The 23920-nt window shown below is 41.9% G+C and overlaps 1 protein-coding gene across 3 annotated transcripts in view; it reads right to left on the reverse strand.

Moving 5' to 3' along the window:
* The window catches only part of LOC111951634 (echinoderm microtubule-associated protein-like 6), a 101732-nt gene that overhangs the window by 65254 nt on the left and 12558 nt on the right, over positions 1-23920 (reverse strand). For all 3 annotated transcript variants that reach the window (XM_023969838.2, XM_070434984.1, XM_023969839.2), the window contains exons 2-4: positions 9826-9985; positions 1534-1632; positions 1312-1380 (exon numbers count right to left, since the gene is read on the reverse strand). In XM_023969838.2, coding sequence (XP_023825606.1) covers positions 1312-1380; positions 1534-1632; positions 9826-9985 — 328 coding nt within the window. The remainder of the gene's footprint in view (positions 1-1311; positions 1381-1533; positions 1633-9825; positions 9986-23920) is intronic.

Genomic DNA, 23920 nt, shown 5'->3' on the forward strand with positions numbered 1-23920 from the left:
TGGATAAAACAGAAGATGGAGGAGAGATAGAGAGGGGTGGATAAAACAGAAGATGGAGGAGAGATAGAGAGAGGTGGATAAAACAGAAGATGGAGAGATAGAGAGAGGTGGATAAAACAGAAGATGGAGGGTAGGTAGAGAGAGGTGGATAAAACAGAATATGAGAAAGAGAGAAGGTGGACAATGACAGGAAAGGATAGAGCGAAGAGGGAAAGAACAAGAGCACAGAGATCAGCGTTTGGAGATGCGTTGCTTCAATCACAACTGTTCATTTGCTAGCCAGCCTGATCTTCTCCGAGCAGATAGCATGGCGCTTGTTTCTAATAAAGCTCACAGCGGTTAATTCAAAGATGTATGTCTCATACCATAACTGGAGATGGTMCTACACTCTTAGAAAAAAGGGTTCCAAAAGGGTTCTTCGGCTGTCTCCATAGGATAACCTTTTTTGGTTCCAGGTAGAACTCTTTTGGGTTCCATGTAGGARCCTCTGTGGAAAGGGTTCTACATGGAACTAAAAAGGGTTCTACCTGAAACCAAAAAGTTTTTTTCAAATGKTTCTCMTATGGGRACAGCCAAAGAACCCTTTTTGGTTCTAGACAGCACCTTTCTAAGAGTGTAAGCAAAACAACTACAAATGTGATTATCCATTGCTACTCTTTGTGAGGAATTTCCATGTACATATTTATTGTAAACTGAGGGCTCTTCAGTAAGTTCAGTGTTGTATCTGTGTGTGAATGTGAGTGTGGGTACACTAGGAGACAGCCCTTCCAGAGGGGAATGACAGACCAGATTACTGCTTGTGACCCAATGAAAACATTATGTTCCAGTCCCCCTAACACCACTTTCTCATTCTGCTGCTAGGATATCTGAGAGCACCTACTTACTCCTCCACTTTTAACAACAACCGTATAAACGTACATGTTGAAGAACAGGGGTTCACAACCTAGGGATCACACCCCTGTGGGGGGACCGTCCTTGATTGTTTTATTGTATTTTTTAACTCTGCAATGCTTTGGTCTAGAAACAATCAGTAAAATGCAGAGGAAGAGGCAACTCTGATGAACATTGGTTTGTCTCAATGACATTCAGAAGCTGAGCTATGACCTCCTAAAGTAAAACAAATTGGACAGTCAAATGTCAAAAAGAGATGGGAACCCCTGTTGTAGAACTTGAAAATAGACTGCTGCTGGCTGCATTGGGTAAGGGTAACCCATCCCAACAYTGATAGCTCCCCATAAGTTATTTTTGAACTTGTCTCAAAGGTAGTGCATGGACTGACTGAGCAGACTGTGTTGTTATTCTGACGCTCACCTTGATGTGCTTTACCCCACAGCTCACCAGCCGGTTCTGCTGAAAGGGATCCCAGGATATATCGAAGATCTGAAAGACAGCCAAGCCAATAACACACAAACATTTCCTCTCAATCACACAGAAAGTCAAGACGCAAACACATTGTATACTCACATACMCACTTAATCAATACACAACACACATACGAAAACGCAAACATGTGCACAGCACACAACAGCCTACCCTGTCTGAATGTCCTGTCGCAGTGGCCAGAACCTTTCCTTTCTTCCAGTCCCAAACACACACTGTATTTTTGCCATCCAGCCCCACAGAGGACAGCCGCTGAAAAGGAGAGAAAGGGGGACCTATTCATTCATCTGCAAAACAAAGGAGGGAGGCTGTTTCGATTCAATGGAGAAAGCTTAAGAAATATTCATTAATATACTGTAAATGGAGGATTTTTTTCTTTATATTTTCATAATCAATTWATTTACAGTACCAGTCAAACGTTTGGACACACCTACTCAGTCAAGGGTTTTTCTTTATTTTTAWTATTTTCTACATTCTAGAATAATAGTGAAGAMATTAAAACAATGAAATAAGACATGGAATCATGTAGTAACCAAAAAAAGTGCTGTATTTTATATTTGAGATTCTTCAAAGTAGCCACCCTTTGCATTTCAATTAACAGGTGTGCCTTGTYAAAAGTGAATTTGTGGAATTTGTTTCCTTCTTAATGCGTTTGAGCCAATCAGTTGTGTTGTGACAMGGTAGGGGGGTATATAGAATATAGCCCTATTTGATAAAAGACCAAGTCCATATTATGGCAAGAACAGYTCAAATAAGCAAAGAGAAACGACAGTCCATCATGACTTTAAGACATGAAGGTCAGTCAATGCGGAACATTTCAAGAAGTTTGAACGTTTCCTCAAGTGCAGTCACAAAAACTATCAAGCGCTATGACAAAATGGCTCTCATGAGGACGGCCACAGGAAAGGAAGACCCACAGTTACCTCTGCTGCAGAGGATAAGTTAATTAGAGTTAACTGCACCTAAGATTGCAGCCCAAAGAAATGCTTCACAGAGTTCAAGTAAGAGACACATCTCAACATCAACTGTTCAGAGGAGACTGTGTGAATCAGGTCTTCATGGTCGAATTGCTGCAAAGAAACCACTACTAAAGGACACCAATAAGAAGAAKAGACCTGYTTGRKCCAAGAAACACAAGCAATGGACTTTAGACTGGTGGAAATCTGTCCTTTGGTCTGATGAGTCCAAATTTGACATCTTTGGTTCCAACCGCCGTGTCTTTGTGAGACGCAGAGTAGGTGAACGGATGATCTCCGCATGTGTGGTTCCCACCATGAAGCATGGAGGAGGAGGTGTGATGGTGTTTTGCTGGTGACACTGTCAGTGATTTATTTCGAATTCAAGGCACACTTAACCAGCAGGCTCCCACAGCATTCTGCAGCAATACGTCATCCCATCTAGTTTGTGCTTTGTGGGAATATCATTTGTTTTTCAACAGAACAATGACCCAAAACACACCTCCAGGCTGTGTAAGGGCTATTTGACCAATAAGGAGAGTGATGCATCAAATGACTTGGCCTCCACAATCACACGRCCTCAACCCAATTGAGATGGTTTGGGATGAGTTGGACCGCAGAGTGAAGGAAAAGCAGCTAACAAGTGCTCAGCATATGTGGGAACTTCTTCAAGACTGTTGGAAAAGCATTCCTCATGAAGCTGGTTGAGAGAATGCCAAGAGTGTGCAAAGCTGTCATCAAGGGTGGCTACTTTGAAGAATCTCAAATATAAAATATATTTTGATTTGTTTAAAACCTTTTTGGTTACTACATGATTCCATATTTGTTATTTCATAGTTTTGATGTCTTGACTATTCTTCTACAATGTAGAACATAGTAAAAATAAATAAAAACCCTGGAATGAGTAGGTGTCCAAACTTTTGACTGGTACTGTATATGGTACTGCATCATTTCAACATGGATATTAGGGTAATATTTGGTAGATACGTTGATCAATGAGATTTCATCCTATTTTCACCCACTCAAAAAGACAGCCAGAAGTTTGTTGAATTCACAATGTGTATCACTATGCTTTCAACCATCTAAAAGCACAACCAAATTCCAATAGATAATCAATGTTTGATATTTWGTTTATTTATACAACAACTTAATGTGTTATCACTGTGCTTATCTTATAGCACAACCACATGACCTGGATTGCAGTTTAGATGACATTAAAAGTACATGGTGCAAGTGATCAATGCTGTTCAAGATTCTGAGCAGATTATTACAGTAATTRTGAAGATCTCCACAGACCTGCGATGACCTATGCATACTATCTTGAACATGCATGCTTTATATGATTATATAMGACTTATAGTTACAGTAACCTCAAAATGTGGCCATGGATGTTACTCATTACATTAAGATAGACTATTTACTATATTACGAAAGTAATATTGAGTTGTGTTTGGTTGACAATGCGAACAAATATCAACATTTAAAAGAGATGTGTCTACTGCTTGGATACTTAGATCTAAGCCACTGGCTTTGTAACGGTCGTCTTGTGGTGAATGAGCGGACCAAGGCGCAGCGGGTGATGAATACATAATGATATTTATTAAAGCAAAGACGAAACACTAAGAACACTTGAGAAATACAAAAACAACAAAACGACGTAGACAGACCTGGACTTGAGAACTTACAAKATACGAAGAACGCACGAACAGGAACAGACTACATACACGAACGACAAAACGAAMCAGTCCCGTGTGGTAACATATACGGACACAGGAGACAACCACCCACAACAAACAATGTGAAACAACCTACCTATATATGGTTCTCAATCAGAGGAAACGTCAAACACCTGCCTCGGATTGAGAACCATACAAGGTCCATTAACAATGACACTTAACATAGAACAAACAACACAGACTGCCCACCCAGCTCACGTCCTGACCCACTAAACACAACTATACAAAAGGAAAACAAGGTCAGGAACGTGACAGGCTTAATCTTATTATTTTATTTATTTAACAAAAGTGTTTGGTTATAATGGAGACGTGAATCCAACATATCATTTCTTAAGTTGTTGACAAGTTAATAGGCAATTTACTGTATTGCGAAAGTGATATTGAATTGTGTTTGGTTGACAACGCTATCAAATAACAACATTTGAAGGAGATGTTTCTGCTGCTCCCTCTGTGCCACTGAGTCTGGCTTTAATTCCAGTTTGTCTACAAATTAATCCTTTATATTTTGGATTCGCGTCTTGATTTCAACCAAAAATCTAAGTTAAAGAATAGGACTAATTTAAACTTTAAATGCACTTCACAGTTTGATTTGATATCATCCTATTCTTTAACTTAGATTGTTGGTTGAGATGGAGACGTGAATCCAACATAAATTATTAACTTAACTGAAATCAAACAAAACTTGAAACCCTAGACCTATATGAGTTGTCTATTTTTAGTTGAATTGAAACAAAAGCTGTTGATGACTTTGTAAATGCTATATATCCCTAAATGGCATTATTGATGATACAGTGCATTCGGAAAGTATTCAGACAACTTGACTTTTTCCACATTTGTTATGTTACAGCCTTATTCTAAAATGGATTAAAAAAAAATATACAGTGGAAGAACAAGTATTGATACACACTGCTCGATTTTGGCGAGTTTTCCTACTTACAAAGCATGTAAGAGTCGTGTAATTTTAAATAGTACACTTCAACTATGAGAGACGGAAATCTAAAACAAAATTCCCAAAAATCACATTGGTATGATTTTAAGTAATTAATTTGCATTTTATGCATGACAAAGTATTTTGATCATCAAGAAAAGCAGAACTTAATATTTGGTACAGAAACCTTTGTTTGCAATTACAGAGCATCATCGTTTCCTGTGAGTTTCTTGACTAGTTTGCAACACACTTGCAGCAGGGAATTTTGCGCCCCTCCTCCTACAGATCTTCTCCAGATCCTTCAGGTTTCGGGCTGTCGCTGGGCAATACGGACTTCTAGCTTCCCTCCAAAGATTTCTATTGGGTTTCAGGTTGGAGACTGGCTAGGGCCATCCAGGACCTTGAGATGCTTCTTACGGAGCCATCCTTAGTTGCCATGGCTGGTTGTGCTTCGTGTCTGGTTGTCATGCTGGAAGACCAGCCACGACCCATCATCAATGCTCTACTGGGAGAGGTTGTTGGCCCAAGATCTTGCGATACAGGGCCCCATCCATCCTTCCCCTGCAATACGGTGCAGTCGTCCTGTCCCCTTTGCCAGAAAAGGCATCCCCAAGAATGATGTTATGCACTCCATGCTTACGGTTGGGATGGTGTTCTTGGGGTGTACTCATACTTCTTCTTCCTCCAAACACGGCGAGTGGAGTTAGACCAAAAAGCTTCTATTTTGTTCTCATCGACCACATGACCTTCTCCCATTCTCCTCTGGAATCATCCAGATGGCATTGGCAAACTTCAGACAGCGCCTGGACATGCACTGGCTTAAGCACGGGGACCTTGCGGTGCGCTGCAGGATTTTAATCCATGACGGCGTAGTGTGTTCTAATGGTTTTCTTTGAGACTGTGGTCCAGCTCTCTTCTTCAGGTCATTGACCAGGTCCTGCGTGTAGTTCTTGGGCTGATCCCTCACCTTCACTCATGATCATTGATGGCCCCACCGAGGTGAAATCTTGGCATGGAGCCCCAGACCAGGGTGATTGACCGTCATCTTTGAACTTCTTCCATTTTTTCGAATAATTGGCGCACAGTTGTTTCCTTCCACCAAGCTGCTTGGCCTATTGTCTGTAGCCCATCCCAGCCTTGTGCAGGTCTACATTTTTATTCCCTGATGTCCTTACACAGCTCTCGTGGTGCTTGGGCCATTGTTGGAGAGGTTGAATCTGTTTGCATTGTGTGTGGACAGGTGTCTTTTATACGGTAACGAGTTCAAACAGGTGCAGTTAATTACAGGTAATGAGTGGAGAACAGGAGGGCTTCTTAAAGAAAAACTAACAGGTCTGTGAGAGCCGGAATTCTTACTGGTTGGTAGGTGATCAAATACTTATGTCATGCAATAAAATGCAAATTAATTATTTAAAAATCATACAATGTGATTTTCTGGATTTTTGTTTTAGATTCCGTCTCTCACAGTTGAAGTGTACCTATGATAAAAATTACAGACCTCTACATGCTTTGTAAGTAGGAAAACCTGCAAAATCGTCAGTGTATCAAATACTTGTTCTCCCCACTGTATATATGTCAATCTACACAAAATACCCCATAATGACATCACAATACCCCAAAATGACAGCACAATACCCCATAATGACAGCACAATACCCCATAATGACAGCACAATACCCCATAATGACAAGCACAGGTTGTTAGAAATGTTTGCAAATTGTATATGAAAAAAAATCTCAGTACTCAGTACTTTGTTGAAGCACCTTTGGCAGCAATWACAGCATCGAGTCTTCTTGGGTAGGATGCTACAAGCTTGGCAGACCTGTATTTCTACCATTCTTCTCTGCAGATCCTCTCAAACTCTGTCAGGTTGGATGGGAAGCGTCGTTGCACAGCTATTTTCAGGTCTCTCTAGAGATGTTCGATCGGGTTCAAGTCCGGGCTCTGGGTGGGCTACTCRAGGACATTCAGAGACTTGTCCCGAAGCCATTCCTGCGTTGCCTTCGCTGTGTGCTTAAGGTCGTTGTCCTGTTGGAAGGTGAACCTTCGCCCCAGTCTGAGGTCCTGAGCACTCTGGAGCACAGAGCTCCTGACTAGTCTCCCAGTCCCTGCTGCTGAAAAACAACCCCACAGCATGATGCTGCCACCACCATGCTTCACTGTAGGGATGGTGCTAGGTTTCCTCCAGACGTGATGCTTGGCATTCAGGCCAAAGAGTTCAATCTTGGTTTCATCAGACCAGAGAATCTTGTTTCTCATGGTCAGAGTCTTTAGCTGCCTTTTGGTAAACTCCAAGTGGACTGTCATGTGCCTTTTACTGAGGAGTAGCTTCTGTCTGGTCACTCATTCATAAAGGCCTGATTGGTGGAGTGCTGCAGAGATGGTTGTTCTTTTGGAAGGTTCTCCCATCTCCACAGAGGAACTCTGGAGYTCTGTCAGAGTGACCATCAGGTTCTTGGTCACCTCCCTGACCAAGGCCCTTCTCCCCTGATTGCTCAGTTTGGCTGGGCGGMCAGCTCTAGGAAAAGTATTGGTGGTTCCAAACTTCTTCCATTTAAGAATGATGGAGGCCACTGTGTTCTTGGRKACCTTCAATTCTGCATAAAAAATTTGGTACCCTYCCCCAGATCTGTGCCYCGACACAATCCTGTCTCAGAGCTCTACGGACAATTCCTTCAACCTCATGGCTTGGTTTTTGCTCTGACATGCACTGTCAACTGTGGGACCTTACATAGACAGGTGTGTGCCTTTCCAAATCATGTCTAATCAATTGAATTTAACACAGGTGGATTCCAATCAAGTTGTAGAAACATCTCAAGGATGATCAATGGAAACAGGATGCACCTGAGCTTAACTTTGATTCTCATAGCAAAAGGTCTGAATACTTAAATAAGGTATTTATGTTTTTTATATTTATACATTTGCAAAAATGTATAAAAAGCTATTCACTTTGTTGTTATAGGGTATTGTGAGTAGATTGATTAGGGRAAAAAAGTTGAAAAAAAAAAGAATCAATTTTAGAAGAAGGCTGTAACATAACAAAATGTGGAAAAAKGGAAGGGGTCTGAATACTTGCACTGTACATGCCTTATAGARTGTGGATTAGTTTGTGCCCAGTGGAAGGGGAAATATGACATCATTTTTCCATGTGACAGCTGCAGAGACACAGTTCACAGGCAGCGTAGCAATTTGCAGCTAATAGAGTAAGACCTTGAACAGCACTACTAAAAACACTGGCTGTATTTTATCCAATTAGTCTGGCGGAAATGACCATTTAGGAAGTTAATTGTTAATTACCCATCTTATGAGACAAAGGATCAAGGCATTTAGGAACATTTCTGCCAACTGTCTCCCTGCACACGGAACATTTTACAGGGATGTGTGGGATGACAAAGAAATATGACTAGATAAAAACATTTCGACTTAAATGTCAGGGATATTTCAGATGTGATGCTCCAATATAAGGTATTTCTACAAATTCTACAAAAGAGAGTAAATGAATGCCAAATGTAAGTTGACCTAATGTGCTTAACTGAATGGCAGTGAAAGGTAATGTGTGTCCATGAATCAATAAATTTCAGTGGGAGAGAATATGTTCTCTTTTCTTTAGGAAAACCTGTTCTGTCATTTTTGTGGTTTGCCACAACCATTCATCCACAAATCCATTTAAATCCCAACCCAAAAAGACATCCATCTGCCTTATATTACAGACAGAGTTGTTTACTCGCTGTGCATACAGGGGTTCCAAGAAAACAGCCATCTAATGCATTTTAGAATGGAGCTATATGATAACAAGGCCAAAATGTCTTTATGATTGACCAAGGGTCTGAGGTAAACTTTGCTTGCTGCCCCTCCCTGGTACAGATACTCGGTAGCATTTGGGTTGGTGAGGAGAGCCAGGGCTAATGCAGCCGACTTTCATCACAAACCCCCTCTCTCTCTCTCTCTCTCTCTCTCTCTCCTCTCTTCCTCCAGACACTCGGCTGCATTAGCCCTGGCTCTCCTCACCAACCTATCCCCTCCCTCCCTCCAGACACCCAATTACTTAGAGAGCAGCGAGACACATTCTTCACCCACCGCAGCCTCCTCTGACGTGACATTGCATTTGTCAACTCTAAAACCAAAATGAAGGCAACGACAACAGCAAACATCCCTGCTTCCCTCCCTCCGTCCCCTCCCTCCATCCCTTCCCTCTGTCCCCTCCATGCATCCCCTCCCTCAGTCCCCTCCCTCCGTCCTCTTTCTCCATCCCCTCTCTCCATCCCCTCCATCCCCTCTTTCAATTCCCTCCCTCCACCCCCTATCCTGGGTGTAGCTTACTGGTCTTGTAGGGGGAAGTCAATAGGCTGCTGCTGCTGTAGGAGACTCTCATAGAGCCCCATCCATCAATCTAAAGGTCATAGGAGAATGGTGCTGTCCCAGCATTCCTCCCAGTAAACATGATTAATGAGAGGGCTGTACATCATCCCCAGTCTGCACAGTTACCCAGCAGGCTTCACTTCTCTCAGCAACCCACCCCCACAATCCCATTCCCACGGCTATAGGCTATGTGAAACTCTTTTTATTTCATTATTTTCCAGTTTTCAGTTCTGTTCCATGAACCGGTTCCAACCCCTGAGTACCCCTGAATCTGGCAAATGATGGAGCACTCACGTGACAAAGTATTGTTGTTTTTCAGTGAGACTCAGAATATCCAACAGGTTTGCCTTGGTAACAGGGTGATAGGACAGGAAACCATCCACTAAGACAAGAGGTGAATGAGAGACAGGTGCATGCAGGAGTGCGTGAGGTGAGTCAGGTGTGAGGTGGTGTGTGTGTGTCTCACCTGTCCATCTGCACTGAAGGCCAGGCAGGCCACTCCATGGGAGTGTCCGTCCTTGAGGACAGAGATGGTCTGTACGCTGAAGGTGTCCCACACACAGATGTAGGGTTCCTTCCCTACCTGACCTGTTGCCACCAGAGACCTCTCAGGATGAAGGCCAAGGCTAGAGAAACAGAAGAGGAGATATAACAGGGAATTAGGCAATACGACAGGAAATACGCACACAATGCTGTTGAAAGAAACTCATGAAATTCAGATTAAATATGTATATATTCTGTTGCTCTTTCTGGTTAAAACAGGGTGTGCCCACTCTTACACAGGCCAGTGGTCTTGGGAAAAAGGGTGTGTAATTCAGTTGCAGAGTGACTCCAGCTTTAGCACTCAAAAAACCTGATATCGCCTACGTTTCTCTTTTATTACAAGAGGGGTTACCATGTGCTTGATTTATCATTGACATTACTACTCTTGTCAGTATACACAGTGTTTGTTCCTTTGTCATTAGCCATTTTCAGCCCTTTTCCTAAGTCAAAGGTCACGGTAATGTTTATAAGTGTATTTCATGAAGTAGTAGTACACTCAACATACAGTATCGGTAACATCTAGCTCAAGAAGCTCATCTGATAATGTCTGTGTCTAATAGCGTTCAATCTGAAACTCATAGGTTATAGACGCCACAGTGGGTCATTGGTAGCTCCAGGTGCCAACCTCCCTCCCTTGTTCCTTTTCTTCCCCTTCTCTCTCTCTCTCCCTCTCCCCCTCTCCCTCTGCCACCCCTTTCTCTTTATCTCCCTCTCTCCCTCCCTTCCCTCTCTCTAGGAAGAGAAGAGTCCTGTTGTAGAACTTGTTGCTGAACAGAAGCCCACAGGTCATTGTGCTCCTTTATGGAAGGTGCCCCGGTGTTCTATAAATACATGAGGTTAATGGCATCATTACTGGGGCCTGCCCGAGCGTCAGACATTAGTGTGTTAGTTGCATCAGCCACACAGGGTCAGGGATCATCACACCACCAATGGACTGAGGAAAGGGAGGCGACCACGCTCAGTACTGCTCAACACAGTGAAGTCCTCTGTGACCTTGACCATAAACACAGTACAGAGGACAAGTGGTAGCCTTACAAACCAAGCCTTGCCATTGTAAATGGTCCAATCATACAAATGAGGTTAAAAGGACCATTTCTATCAGGAGAAATGTCCTGACAGTACAAAGCAGACATGACAGTACACACTGCACAGCACATTGACATGTCTTTCTTTCTCGTTCTCTTTCCTTGCTCTCTCAGTCCCTGAACGTCTTTCTCTCTCTCAGTGCTCAGTCTGACTGTCTCAGACTCTTTCATCTCAAAGCCTCTTTCTGTATTTTCTCATGGCTGTAAATCTGGGCTTGGAGCTCTGCCTGGAGCTGAGGTGCAGCAGAGGAGAGAGGGGGAGGGGGGGGGAGGAAGAAGACAGAAATAAAGGCTCTGAGAAAAGAAAGGGAGTGGGAGAAATGGAGAAACCCTCACGCAAGAGAGTAAGAGAGAGAGAGAAAGAAAGAGAGAGAGGGAGCTCAGTTCTACTCAGCTGACTCTCATTCCCAGGCAGTCTATGTCCCAGCTGGCCCTAACAAGAGCAGACATGCAGAGCTTTCTGATGGAGATGGAGAGACTGTGGCATGAGGGCAGATTTGCATAGGTTTCAATGGCTGTTGGGTTTGCAGAGGCCAAGGCCAGGAGCAGAGGGACTGCATGTGAGGACAGACATCAGCAGATGCTCCATTCATGCAGTGTGTGATGGCAGCCAGAAAACTGTCAGTGATGGATAAACCTGTTGATTTATTGACAGCAACAATCATGATGAATGTGTTTGGGTACATTACATAAAAAAAAACATGAACCAGAAGGAAAATGTGTTTTTTGTATCTTTCAAATTTGTATCTTTTCTTGACTCCATAAAATAACAAATGTAAAATAATATACATACAAATTTGATCATTGATGAGATTATTTATTATACTAATCCATTATTCATAGACAAAATGGTAAATAGTGAAGAACAGAGTCAGTGGCAGTAGGACCAGACTGCAGTATCAGACTCTCGTCACACAAACAAACAGTAATGTGATACTCCTCTGCAGACTGCACAGGGAAATCCCCCTGGGGAAGGAAATCAGAGCCAGGCAACACTGCTGCCACCTACCCCCCCCCCCCTTCCCCAAAAAAGAAACACTGCTGCCACCTGGGAGAGTCTCCTGATGTCTGTTCTGATGCTCTACCTACCTCAACAGACTGTTGCTGTCTATGCAGCATCGGTACTGTAGGAAGAAAAACTGTCTATCAATCACTATCTCAATCATTTTCTTCTGTCATATTCTCTCTGAATAACGCTACAAGTTAAGGTCCTTCAGTACATGCAACAAGGTTGGTGATAATCTTTCAGTTAATCTTATTAACTGAAAACATACTGTACTCATATGATTCACGAGATTCATTTTCTGTAGTCCAATGCCTGCCAGCGCCGTATGTGAACAGTATAAGCTAATGTGAACCAATATGTCTCCAGGGAACGATTTAACAAAGAGTGCACTAGCAACCAACCTGCTGACAGTATGGTTGCCTTGACAACCGGACAGCCAAGGACACAGGAATCAAGATTAAGAATTAAAGTTTAACTAGAGGTGAGTATCAGCAGGCGTGGACAACAAACTTTACCTACACAAGAGCAAACCATCCTCAACAAACAAAATGTCCCACAAAATATATCCTTCTGTAGCATACTGCCTTTATGTTAAGAACACAATATTGAGATACATTGAAGAAAGGTATGCACCCTAGAAAAAGCCAATATGTAGTCTCTTCTCTCCAGCAGAGCACCTTGAGGCTGGCGAGCACGACTAGGCTGTATGTAGCCTAAATTGCTCCTTTAAAAGGAATTAATAACCATGAAATAAAAGACAGTGAGAAGGATGGGTCTGTCCCTTTCCACCATTTATAAGAAAAATACATACATTCCACTCTCTCACCAAAAACGGTATTTTCATTAGATCTGGAATTGCAGCTACCCTGAAGGTGTATGATGAATAGAGCTCAATTGGGCCAATCCATTACTCACTATGCTGCCACATAACTCTGTCTTATCAGAAAGCCCTGGTCCTATCTACTTCACACACAGATCCTTATCATTTAGACCAGGGGTGTCAAACTCGTTCCATTGAGGGTCGAGCGTCCGCAGTTTTTTGGGGGTTTCTCCTTTCAATTTGTGTCCAATTAAGACTTAGACAACCAGTTGAGGGGAGTTTCTAACTAATCACTGACCTTCATTCATCAATCAAGTACAAGCAAGCAGCGAAAACCCGCAGACACTCGGCCCTCCGTGGAATGAGTTTGACACGTGATTTAGAGTAATGGAATGTTGAGATTGAGGCAGAAATCCTTGAAACGCCGCAACAGATCCAATCAGTTCTAACAGAGAAGCATAAATAAAAACATTTTCACTAATGTGATAGCCTACAATCTCTCCATGACCTAAAACATCACCCTACAGTTCACTCTAACAGGCACCTAGGTCTACTTAGCATTCACCTTAACATTGTCATTCATCCAACCTACACTGCTAACCCCTCACACATCCACTCTACAACCATACCACTCCACTTTCCTCTAACCCTTCCGTGACCTCTGCTGCTCGTGATGTTAGTCTGACTTCCTGTAATCTTTCCCACTCATTACTAGCGTGTTTCTCTCCTGTAATCGTACCCTCTCTGTCACACCGTGATCTGTTTCACCTGTCTTTGTGCTTGTCTCCCCAACCCGTCCAGGTGTCACCCATCTTCCCCAGTGTATTTATACCTGTGTTCTGTTTGTCTGTTGCCAGTTCGTTTTGTTTCATCAAGCCTACCAGCGTGCGCCTGTCTTGCTCTAGTTCCTGTTTTCTTGTTTTCCCGGTTTTGACCATTCTGTCTGCCCTGACCCTGAGCCTGCCTGCTGTTCTGTACCTTGTCACACCACCCTGGATTACTGACCTCTGCCTGCCCTGACCCCGAGCCTGCCTGCTGTTCTGTACCTTTCGGACTCTGCTCTGGATTACTGACCTCTGCCTGCCCTTGACCAGTTGTTTGCCTGCCCCCCTGTTTTTGTAACACACTTCGAAACTGTCTGCATCTGGGTCTTCTCCTGAGCTTTGACACTCTCATAATTAGTGAGTTCCTCTCCTGTAATCTTGCCCTCTCATAAATAGTGTGTTTCCTCTCCCTTTAATCTTGCCCTCATATAATTAGTGTTTCCTCTCCTGTAATCTTGCCTTCTCATAAATAGTGTGTTCCTCTCCTGTAATCTTGCCCTCTAATAATTAGTGTTCCTCTCCTGTAATCTTGCCTTCTCATAAATAGTGTGTTCCTCTCCTGTAATTACATTTGCCCTCTCATAATTGGTGAGTTCCTCTCCTGTAATCTTGGCCCTCTAATAATTTAGTGTGTGTTCCTCTCATAATTAGTGTGAGTGCCCTCTCCTGTAATCTTGCCCTCTCATAATTAGTGTGTTCCTCTTCTGTATCTTGCCCTCTTAATAATTGGTGATGTTCCTCTCCTGTAATTTCCCTCTCATAATTAGTGAGTTCCTCTCCATGTAATCTCGCCTCTCATAAATAGTGTGTTCTTCCTGTAATCTTGCCGCATCTAATATTAGTGTTCCTCTCCTGTAATCTTGCCCTTCTCATAAATAGTGTGTTCCTCTCCTGTAATCTTGCCCTCGTCATAACTGGTGAGTTCCTCTCGCTGTAATCTTGCGCCTCTAATAAATTAGTGTTCCTCTCTGTAATCTTGCCTTCTCAAAATAGTGTGTTCCTCGTCCTGTAATCTTGCCGTCTCATATTAGTGTGTTGCCTCTCCTGTAATCTTGCCCTCTAATAATTGTGTGAGTTCCTCTCATAATTAGTGTGTTTCCCTCCTGTAATTCGGTGCCCTTCATAATTGGTGAGTTTCCTCTCCTGTAATCTTGCCCTCTAATAATTAGTGTGAGTTCCGCTCAGTACATTAGTGGTGCGTTCCTTCCCTGTAATCTTGCCTCTCATAATTAGTTAGTTCCTCTCCTGAATCTTGGCCCTTCAAAATAGTGTGTTCCTCTCCTGTAATCTGCCGTCTCATAAATTAGTGTGTTCCTCTCCTGTATTGCCAATAATGTGGTTCCTCTCGTTCTCCTTCTAAAATAGTGTTCCTCTCCGAACGGTTATATGATGCTTCCTCTCCTAATGCCCTCTAATAGTGTCCTTATTGCCCTCTCAAAAATAGTGTGTTCCTCTCCGTAATCTTGCCGTTCATAAATTAGTGTGTTCCTCTCCTGTAATCTTTGTGCCCTCTAATAATTAGTGTGGTTCCTCTCCTGTTATCTGCCTCTAAAAATAGTGTGTTCCTCTCCTGTAATCTTGCCGTCTCATAAATAGTGTGTTCCTCTCCTGTAATCTTGCCCTCTAATAATTAGTGCGAGTTCCTCTCATAATTAGTGTACGTTCCTCTCCTGTAATCTTGCCCTCTCATAATTAGTTAGTTCCTCTCCTGTAATCTTGCCCTCTCATAAATAGTGTGTTCCTATCTGTAACGCTCGTCGTTGAAATGAGAAGAGGAGGACCAATGCGCAGCGTGGTAAGTGTCCATATTGATAATTTATTATCATGAACACAAAACAAAATAACGAGAACGAAACGAAACATTCCTGAACGGTAAATACAAAAAAAACACTGAACAGAAAATAATCACCCACCAAACACAATGAAAAACAGGCTACCTTAATATGGCTCCCAATCAGAGACAACGACTGACACCTGCCTCTGATTGAGAACCATACTAGGCCAAACACATAGAAACAGACAACCTAGACATACAACATAGAATGCCCACCCACATCACACCCTGACCAAACAAAACATAGAAACATACAAAGCAATCTATGGTCAGGGCGTGACACTCTCCTGTAATCTTGCCCTCTCATAATTAGTGTGTTCCTCTCTTGGAAGCCTGTGTCCTCGGGAAAACCACCATCTGCTCCAGCAAAACGATAGCAAAATCACCCTGGCTATTCTTAGCAGCCACAGAATCAGCTCAGGCTAAAAACAGCAGAGAGGGAATCTGCCAAGAGAGGCTGGATTTCACAGTAAAAAGCAATAACCCTGTTTATAAATGATTCAACCAGGTTGGAGGGCAAAGAGGGGAGATAAACAGGAGAAAATTAAATAGTGCTTTGTTTGTGTTGCCTCAGAAGATTCAATATATCCCCCTGCTCCTGAGGAAGATGTTTACCTTACAGCGATAGCTCAGCCAAGAGACAAAAACATTCAAGAAACAGCTAGAACTCATAGTGAAAAGGTACTCATTGAGCTTCATTCGTTGGGCTACTGTACTAATGGCTACAGCATATGTTGTATGAGCAACAGGAAATATAACCGATTAGCAATGGAAATTCTGCAATAAGGGGAATAATTTAAAACATGAATAGTCTCAGTTAATCTATAATGAGCGCAATTCCTCTGAACATTTTAAATAACTTATTGTTCTTATTCATTAAGGGCTCTATTTTAACAAACCTTACGCAAATTGGTAAAACCTTACGCAACGGCGCTATAGGTCCGTGTGTGTCTCAGAAATATTTTTGCTATTTTCACAGCAGGAATTATGGGCGCAATAGCTGGCGGTGGAGCAAAAGGGCTGGGTTTTCATGAATAAACTAGTTGTAGGTGTGTCTAGGCTTGCCCCTTCACTGGCCAATCAGAACATGCTCCATGGCTAAATATGTGGTTGCTTCAAGTTGTGTTTAGGGTATTTGGTTATCAACTTTTATGTTAGTCCATTATAAATAGCCTATAGAAACAAAATAACAAAATGTAGGCCTATCCCATATTTGCTAAATATGTTGAACATATTTGTTGTCCACATTGTACTAAGTAGGCTAATTGCATGGCTTCAATATGAAAATATATATTTTTAAACATAGCATTAGCACTGATATAGGCTTACAGTAAATTACATTATGTCTGAGCTATGCATACATTGTCAATATGCAAGATTAAATTCACTATTGAAAGGACGTAAAAAGACAGTGAATAATTCTAATCAAATTCGAATAAAACGACCAAACAACTTGTTTTGAATAGTCTAAATACAGCTACAGGCACCATAATTTCTCCACTTTGGCATATAATATTAAGACAAGGTAGAATATGGAGGGTTTTACGCACATCCAAAATTCTCAATATCCAATATAAAGAGAAAGGGGGAATGTCCACTTACCGTTATACTGTCCACAAATGTTTTATAAACATCTTGAAACCTTCTTACAGATCATATTTGCACTTCTCCAAAAATAGCAGACGGCTTCTAAATTGCATTACAGCGAGCCATGCGTTCTCACCATAAAGCCATGGACAGTGAATCATTCTAATATGCATATCTCGTTCCATTAGCAGGCACATGTAGGCCTAAGGCCAAGGGCTCTTAGGCAGGAGTAGCCTATGATGTTTGTCCAATTCATCGAAGATAGCTATTAAATAGTAGCCTATCTAGTGTTCTACGTTTAAAAAGTAAATCGGCTTCAACATGGAAATATTAGGCTATAGACAATGCATTCGCTTTTCCACTTAGCTTACCATCGTCATTGATATGGCCAGTAGTGACTTTGTAAACAAGCCTACAAGCAGATTCAGCACCATAGACAGCTGTCAAAATTCCCATGATTTGACAGTTAGAGGAAAGTGGAAGATGCATTTTTTGACAAAATAATAAACAAAAAACGGTAAGCAGTATTTTTTAAATAACTTGATGTTCCTAAACAGGTTTCCTACAGTCACTAACACATTTCATGTAATGGAAATCGTACATAATGAGCCCAGACTTTTCACAGAAGYTGGACAAAAATGATGTCCAATATAACAAAAAAAGGGGGATTTCGTTGACTGTTTTGGCATATTGGCACACATTTTTAATAAGGACACACCTCAAATATTTCCACCCATCCCACCTCAGCGCAAGCAAGCTGATGTTAGACAGGTAAATTACAAACTGTGGCGTAAGGGGTGGAAATGCCAGCGTGACATTTTTTACATGACGAAATTGCTAACTAACATGCGTTTGACACTGCACCTCCCTACCGCCATCTGAAAATAGAGCCCCTAAGTGTCTGCCACCAGACAGTGTTGGAAGGAGTACTTTTATTAAACTGAGATTATAGAGCTGTGAAGTTAGATACACCAAAGGCAAACAGCGTATCAGTCATTCTAACAGGCCTCTCAGAAAACCTTCATCTCAATAATGGAACAGACAGTTTACTGTGTGTGAGTCGTTTTGTCTGGAAAAAGCATGAGCTGTTATGACTGAGCTAATGACTGGATTACACCACCTTCAAAATGAATAGGATTCCCTATTACAGATGTAGGATCTTAATTTGAGTCAGTTTGCTACAACAGGAAAATAATCCTACAGAAACAGGAAATGTGAATTATATGGATTATAAATAATGGACATTTTTGTAAGGATTATACATTTTTACGTAAGGGAAAATCAAGTCTGAAATTTCAAAGTGGAAATTACAAACTTCAGAAGCCTTTTTAAACCTCAAATACACACACATTTTAAATGCCCTGCATTCCGGGAAAGTTATCCTGCAACAGGGTGATCAAATTAAGATCCTACACCTGTAGATGCCATTCCAAAGGTATCCAGTGAATATTCTAGTAGTACTGGAAAATGCCTAATGGAAATACAGTCCTGTATAGCCTATTATTTCATACAATTTCAGTACAGCACAGCAAGAAAAGCATCTTCGTCACAGTGCTCAAGAAAGAGCAGAGACATTACAGATTTTCATGATGAAAGATGTGCTTAAATGGTCTGTACCGTAGTTGCCTAGGAGTGTCAACGACAAGACTTGTTAAAGTACAAACCAATTGGAAATCAAGCTACTCCTCAGACACTCACACACGGAGGTAAATTCAGCTACTGAGATCTCATAGAGATGCGGTGAATTGAGATAGCAGGCGTGGTAGGTGTAAGAACAGAAGGTGGGAACATTCATTGCTCAAGGGGCAAAGAAATGGTGGCAAACTGAGAAGCTAATTTCCGTGTCAATTTTAATTAAGTGTACTGAGGGTGAGAGGCAATTACAGGAGAGGAGACATGCATCAACTATTGATATCTGTTGTCATTATCCTGTGACAGGTAATCCCAAGGCTGATCAAACTACATGCTCGAATAGGTCTTTTGACACATCCTGTTACAGAACCTAATGAAATCCTACATACTTCAACCCTATTACAAAAAGACAACTTTTCTGATCTCCATGGTTTGACCTAAGAGGCACTTCCTCAACACCCTACAGCTTTTAACCAGTTTCCACAGTTCTTTCTTTCACCTGTGTCCATGCATCGAATTAAGTGCCATCATTCACCCGTGAATGCCTTTAGATAAGCCAGAGCTCCCATATACTTCATCAATTTAGCTTCAATATACTTCATCAGCTCAGTACGGTCCTTTCTCATGGTGTAAGACAACTGAAGCGTACAGGCCATGGTGTTCCGCCACACACACAGCTTGGAGGAGAGCTGCCTGCAAGGCCATGTCACTAGTAAGATGGAACTATGCCCACTGACAGACCATTGTCTAACAACCCTCCAAGGCCTACTGTTCTTATATTTAGGGCCTAATGTGGTCAGGAAAATTACCTTCATATTATCAATAAAAATCTGGGCAAACGCCATAAAATCACTGAGAGCTAAATCATATATCCCGAGACATGATCTTAACATGCCTGATCAGCATGCATAAGATGGTGCAAATATATAACAGGAAATGGTACTGAATGAATGTATTTCTTGGCGGACCATGTGTCAACAAGATAATCTATTTGTCAACCATAGGAGGCTGGTGAGAGCAGCTATAGGAGGACAGGCACGTTGTAATGGCTGGAATGGAATAAATGGAAAGATTTCAAATAAATAGAAACCACATGCTTGACTCCGTTCCATTATTTCGATTCCAGCCATTACAATGAGCCCGTCCTCCTATAGCTCCTCCTACCAGCCTCCACTGGTGTCAACACAGTACAAAATCGATGCGTCGTGAAGGTAATCAATACATTGTCATAAGCACCCATGCAGTTACAATGTGTATTTGTGAGACACCTTGGCCCAGCAACACAGACATCCCATCCCTTTTCATAATTTCTTTTATAATATACTGTAACATCACCAAGTATTATCAAGTCCGATAAACATGTTGAAAACCACAGAGAGAAAATTATGTTTGAGCATTGACTAAAGATTTTCTTTCCTTATACACCCATCTATTTTTCAAAGGACTCCATATTGTAGTGAGGCATAGAGAGGAACCAGTAAAGGTCAACGGCTCATTTGAAGTCTTCAGCTCCGTGAAATCAGGAACACTTAGAGCCCAGCCTGGTGTTAATGGAGCATCGTGGGAGTAGCACTGTGTCCGTCTCTGATACAGTCATTACCCCCTGGTTAATGAGACCAGCCAGTAAACACTGTCACATCTCAGATCTGTCACACGCTCGCAGATGCACAGACACTAATACACACACAGATGTGAAGACAACACACACACACACACATTCAGTGACACACAAATGCACACGCACACACTCACAGACACAGATGCATGCACACACACAATCACACACACACAAACACACCATCAGCAATCCGTGCCCATCTCCTGGTCTCTGCATACTGGCCCGAATAAAGCTGGTATTGTGGTGTCCCAGTCAGCCCCAGTAATGTACGCAAAGGTCATGAGGAGGAGACAGAGGGGATAAGCCAAAGCTGGTGGCAGTGATGAGGGAGAGAGAGGCTGACAAGGTCTTTCTATTTCCAGTACTAATTTATTCAATCAGTGATACTACATAAAACACATATCATATCAACCATGTCATAAGACATCCTGGTGTAAGATTCTAGCTGGTTGATAAGTTGTAGAATAGTTCTAATAGCTTGTGACTATGCTATATAAACATTTGGTTTAAGACTAGACTGTGGAGTGTGTGACTGTGACACTAGACTGTAAAGGTCTAGTTTAAAGACTTGCTTGTCTGAGTGTGAAAAGGGCTGTTTGAAAGTGTGGTTGAGTCCCGGTTCTTACTACTTCTGCCTGGCTGGCTGGCAGTGACAGATGTATCCGGAGCCGGGTTCTGCCCTGCAGCACTGACGGAAAAGGGACAGCAGAGGGAGTTCAGAGAACCAGAGCATGAGAGTAAGCACAGCCCAACCGGAGCCAGGACGGGGATTCCAGCCAAGGGTATGGCACTGTGAAACACACCAGCTGGAGCCACAAGCACCAGTCACTTCCAGACACACAGACACATGACAAGAACACACAAATGAACCTGTGAATTTAGCAAGAGCTTTCTTCTGAATGCAGAGGCTTCCATTTTCTGACTGCCCGTTTGTATCTGCCAAGGGGATACATCTCCACACCTTTGTAATACCTCAAGGAAACGGCTGTTCAGATGGAGAGCATTCAATAACCCATTGACTTATAAACCACTAATGTAATTATACATTTTTGTTTACTAGGCTTCTTAAGGGTTCTTAGAGGTGATTATACCTTGTACTGGGCTCATCACTGTATCCAACACTAGGTGTCTCTGTGTCTCTGTGTATGCAATGCCACAGCATTAGGGTAAAGGTAATCTCTGTTAAGACAGAACTAAAATCTTGAAGTCGTGACCAGCGACACAGTTTCCTGAATCGAGTCACATTTGGTCAGGTATGTTTATGTAGTCTGTCCACAATTAAGGTAAAGGTAGGGTTGCAAAATTGTGGCAAATTATAATTAAATTATCTGGTTTTCCCAAAATCCCAGTTGGAGGAACCCCGGAATCAGGAGGGAATAAGGTGGAAATCTCAAAAGAGGAATTCTGGAAAACCAGGAATTTATTGAAAGTTCCTGGAATTTTGGAACACTGGGTAATAACAACTACAATGGTGACTATTTCGTTGCCCAGGTACATGGGGAAATGAGAGATGGGTGGCTGGTTAATTCTAAAGCCTCTCATGAAAGCGACTGGATTCTAAAGCCTCTCATAGAGGAAATTAGATTCTAAAGCCTCTCATAGAGGAGACTGGATTGTAAAGCCTGTCATATAGGAGACTGGATTATAAAGCCTCTCATAGAGGATACTGGATTCTAAAGCCTCTCAAAGAGGAGACTGGATTCTAAAGCCTGTCATATAGGAGACTGGATTCTAAAGCCTGTCACATAGGAGACTGGATGTTAAAGCCTGTCATAGAAGAGACTGGATTCTAAAGCATCTCATATAGAAGACTGGATTCTAAAGCCAGTCATATAGAAGACTGGATTCTAAAGCCTGTCACATAGGAGACTGGATGTTAAAGCCTGTCATAACAGGACTGATTCAAAGGCATGTGTCATAGAAGGACTGATTTAAAGGCTCCATATAGGAGATGGAATATAAAGCCTCTCATATAGGAGACTGGAATTATAAAGCCTCTACATAGAGGTGGTTGATTCTAAAGCCTTTCATATAGTAACTGGGTTCTAAAGCCTGTCATATAGGGGACTGCGGTTCTAAAGCCTTGTCACTAGAGACTGGGGTTCTAAAGCCTGTCATATAGGAGACTGGATTATAAAGACTCTCAAAGAGTCTTGAAGTATGAAGTATGTCACATAGAAGACGAAATTCTAAACTGGATTATGAAGTATGTCACATAGAAGACTAAATTCTAAAGCCTATAATACAGGAGATTGGATTCTAAAACGTCTCAAAGAGGAGACTGGATTCTAAAGCCTGTAATATAGGACACTGGATTATGAAGCTTCTCAAATTGGAGACTGGATTCTAAAGCCTCTCATAGAGGAGAAAGGATGATAATGCCTGTCATATAGGGGACTGGATTATAAAGCCTGTCATACAGGAGACTGGATTATAAAGCCTGTCATACAGGAGACTGGATTCTAAAGCCTCTCATAGAGGAGAAAGGATGATAATGCCTGTCATATAAGAGACTGGATTCTGAAACCTCTCATAGAGGAGACTGGATTCTAAAGCCTGACATATAGGAGACTGGATTTAAAGCCTCCCAGGGAGGAGACTGGATTCTAAAGCCTCTCATTAGGAGACTGGATTCTGAGGTATGTCACATAGAAGACTAGATTCTAAAGCCTATAATAGAGGAGACAGGATTCAAAAACCTCTCATATAGGAGACTGGATTTGTAACGGCGTTCTAAATCTGCCTCCTCCTCGGACGAGGAGGAGCATGGGTCGGACCAACACGCAGCGAGGTATGTAGACATAAAGGAATTTATTTGAAATACAAAGACGAACACGAAAACACTTGGAAAATTACAAAATAAGAAAACGACGTAGACGAAAACCTGAACATGGAACTTACATAACTACACGCAGAACTCACGGACAGGAACAGACTACATCAAACGAATGAACAGCCAAAACAGTCCCGTGTGGTGCACATACACAGACACGAAAGACACAGGAGACAATCACCCACAAACAAACAGTGTGAACAGCCAACCTATAYATGGTTCTCAATCAGAGGAAAACGTCAAACACCTGTCTCTGATTGAGAACCATATAAGGCTGATTACAAGTGACCTAAACAATGAAACACAAAACATATAATGCCCACCCCAACTCACGCCCTGACCCTCTAAACATATACAAAAATAACATAAAATAGGTCAGGAACGTGACAGGATTCTAAAGCCTGTCATATAGGAGACTGGATTATGAAGCCTATCAAATAGGAGACTGGATAATAAAGCCTCTCATAGAAGAGAAATGATAACAATGCCTGTCATATAGGAGACGGGATTATAAAGCCTGTAATAGAGGAGACTGGATTATAAAGCCTCTCATATAGGAGACTGGATTATAAAGCCTATAATAGAGGAGACTGGATTATAAAGCCTCTCATATAGGAGACTGGATTATAAAGCCTCTCATATAGGAGACTGGATTCTAAAGCCTGTCATATAGGAGACTGGATTATAAAGCCTGTAATAGAGGAGACTGGATTATAAAGCCTCCAATAGAGGAGACTGGATTATAAAGCCTGTCATATAGGAGACTGGATTCTAAAGCT

The sequence above is a fragment of the Salvelinus sp. IW2-2015 genome, linkage group LG25, assembly GCF_002910315.2.
Source record: "Salvelinus sp. IW2-2015 linkage group LG25, ASM291031v2, whole genome shotgun sequence".
In the NCBI taxonomy this organism is placed as follows: Eukaryota; Metazoa; Chordata; class Actinopteri; order Salmoniformes; family Salmonidae; genus Salvelinus; species Salvelinus sp. IW2-2015.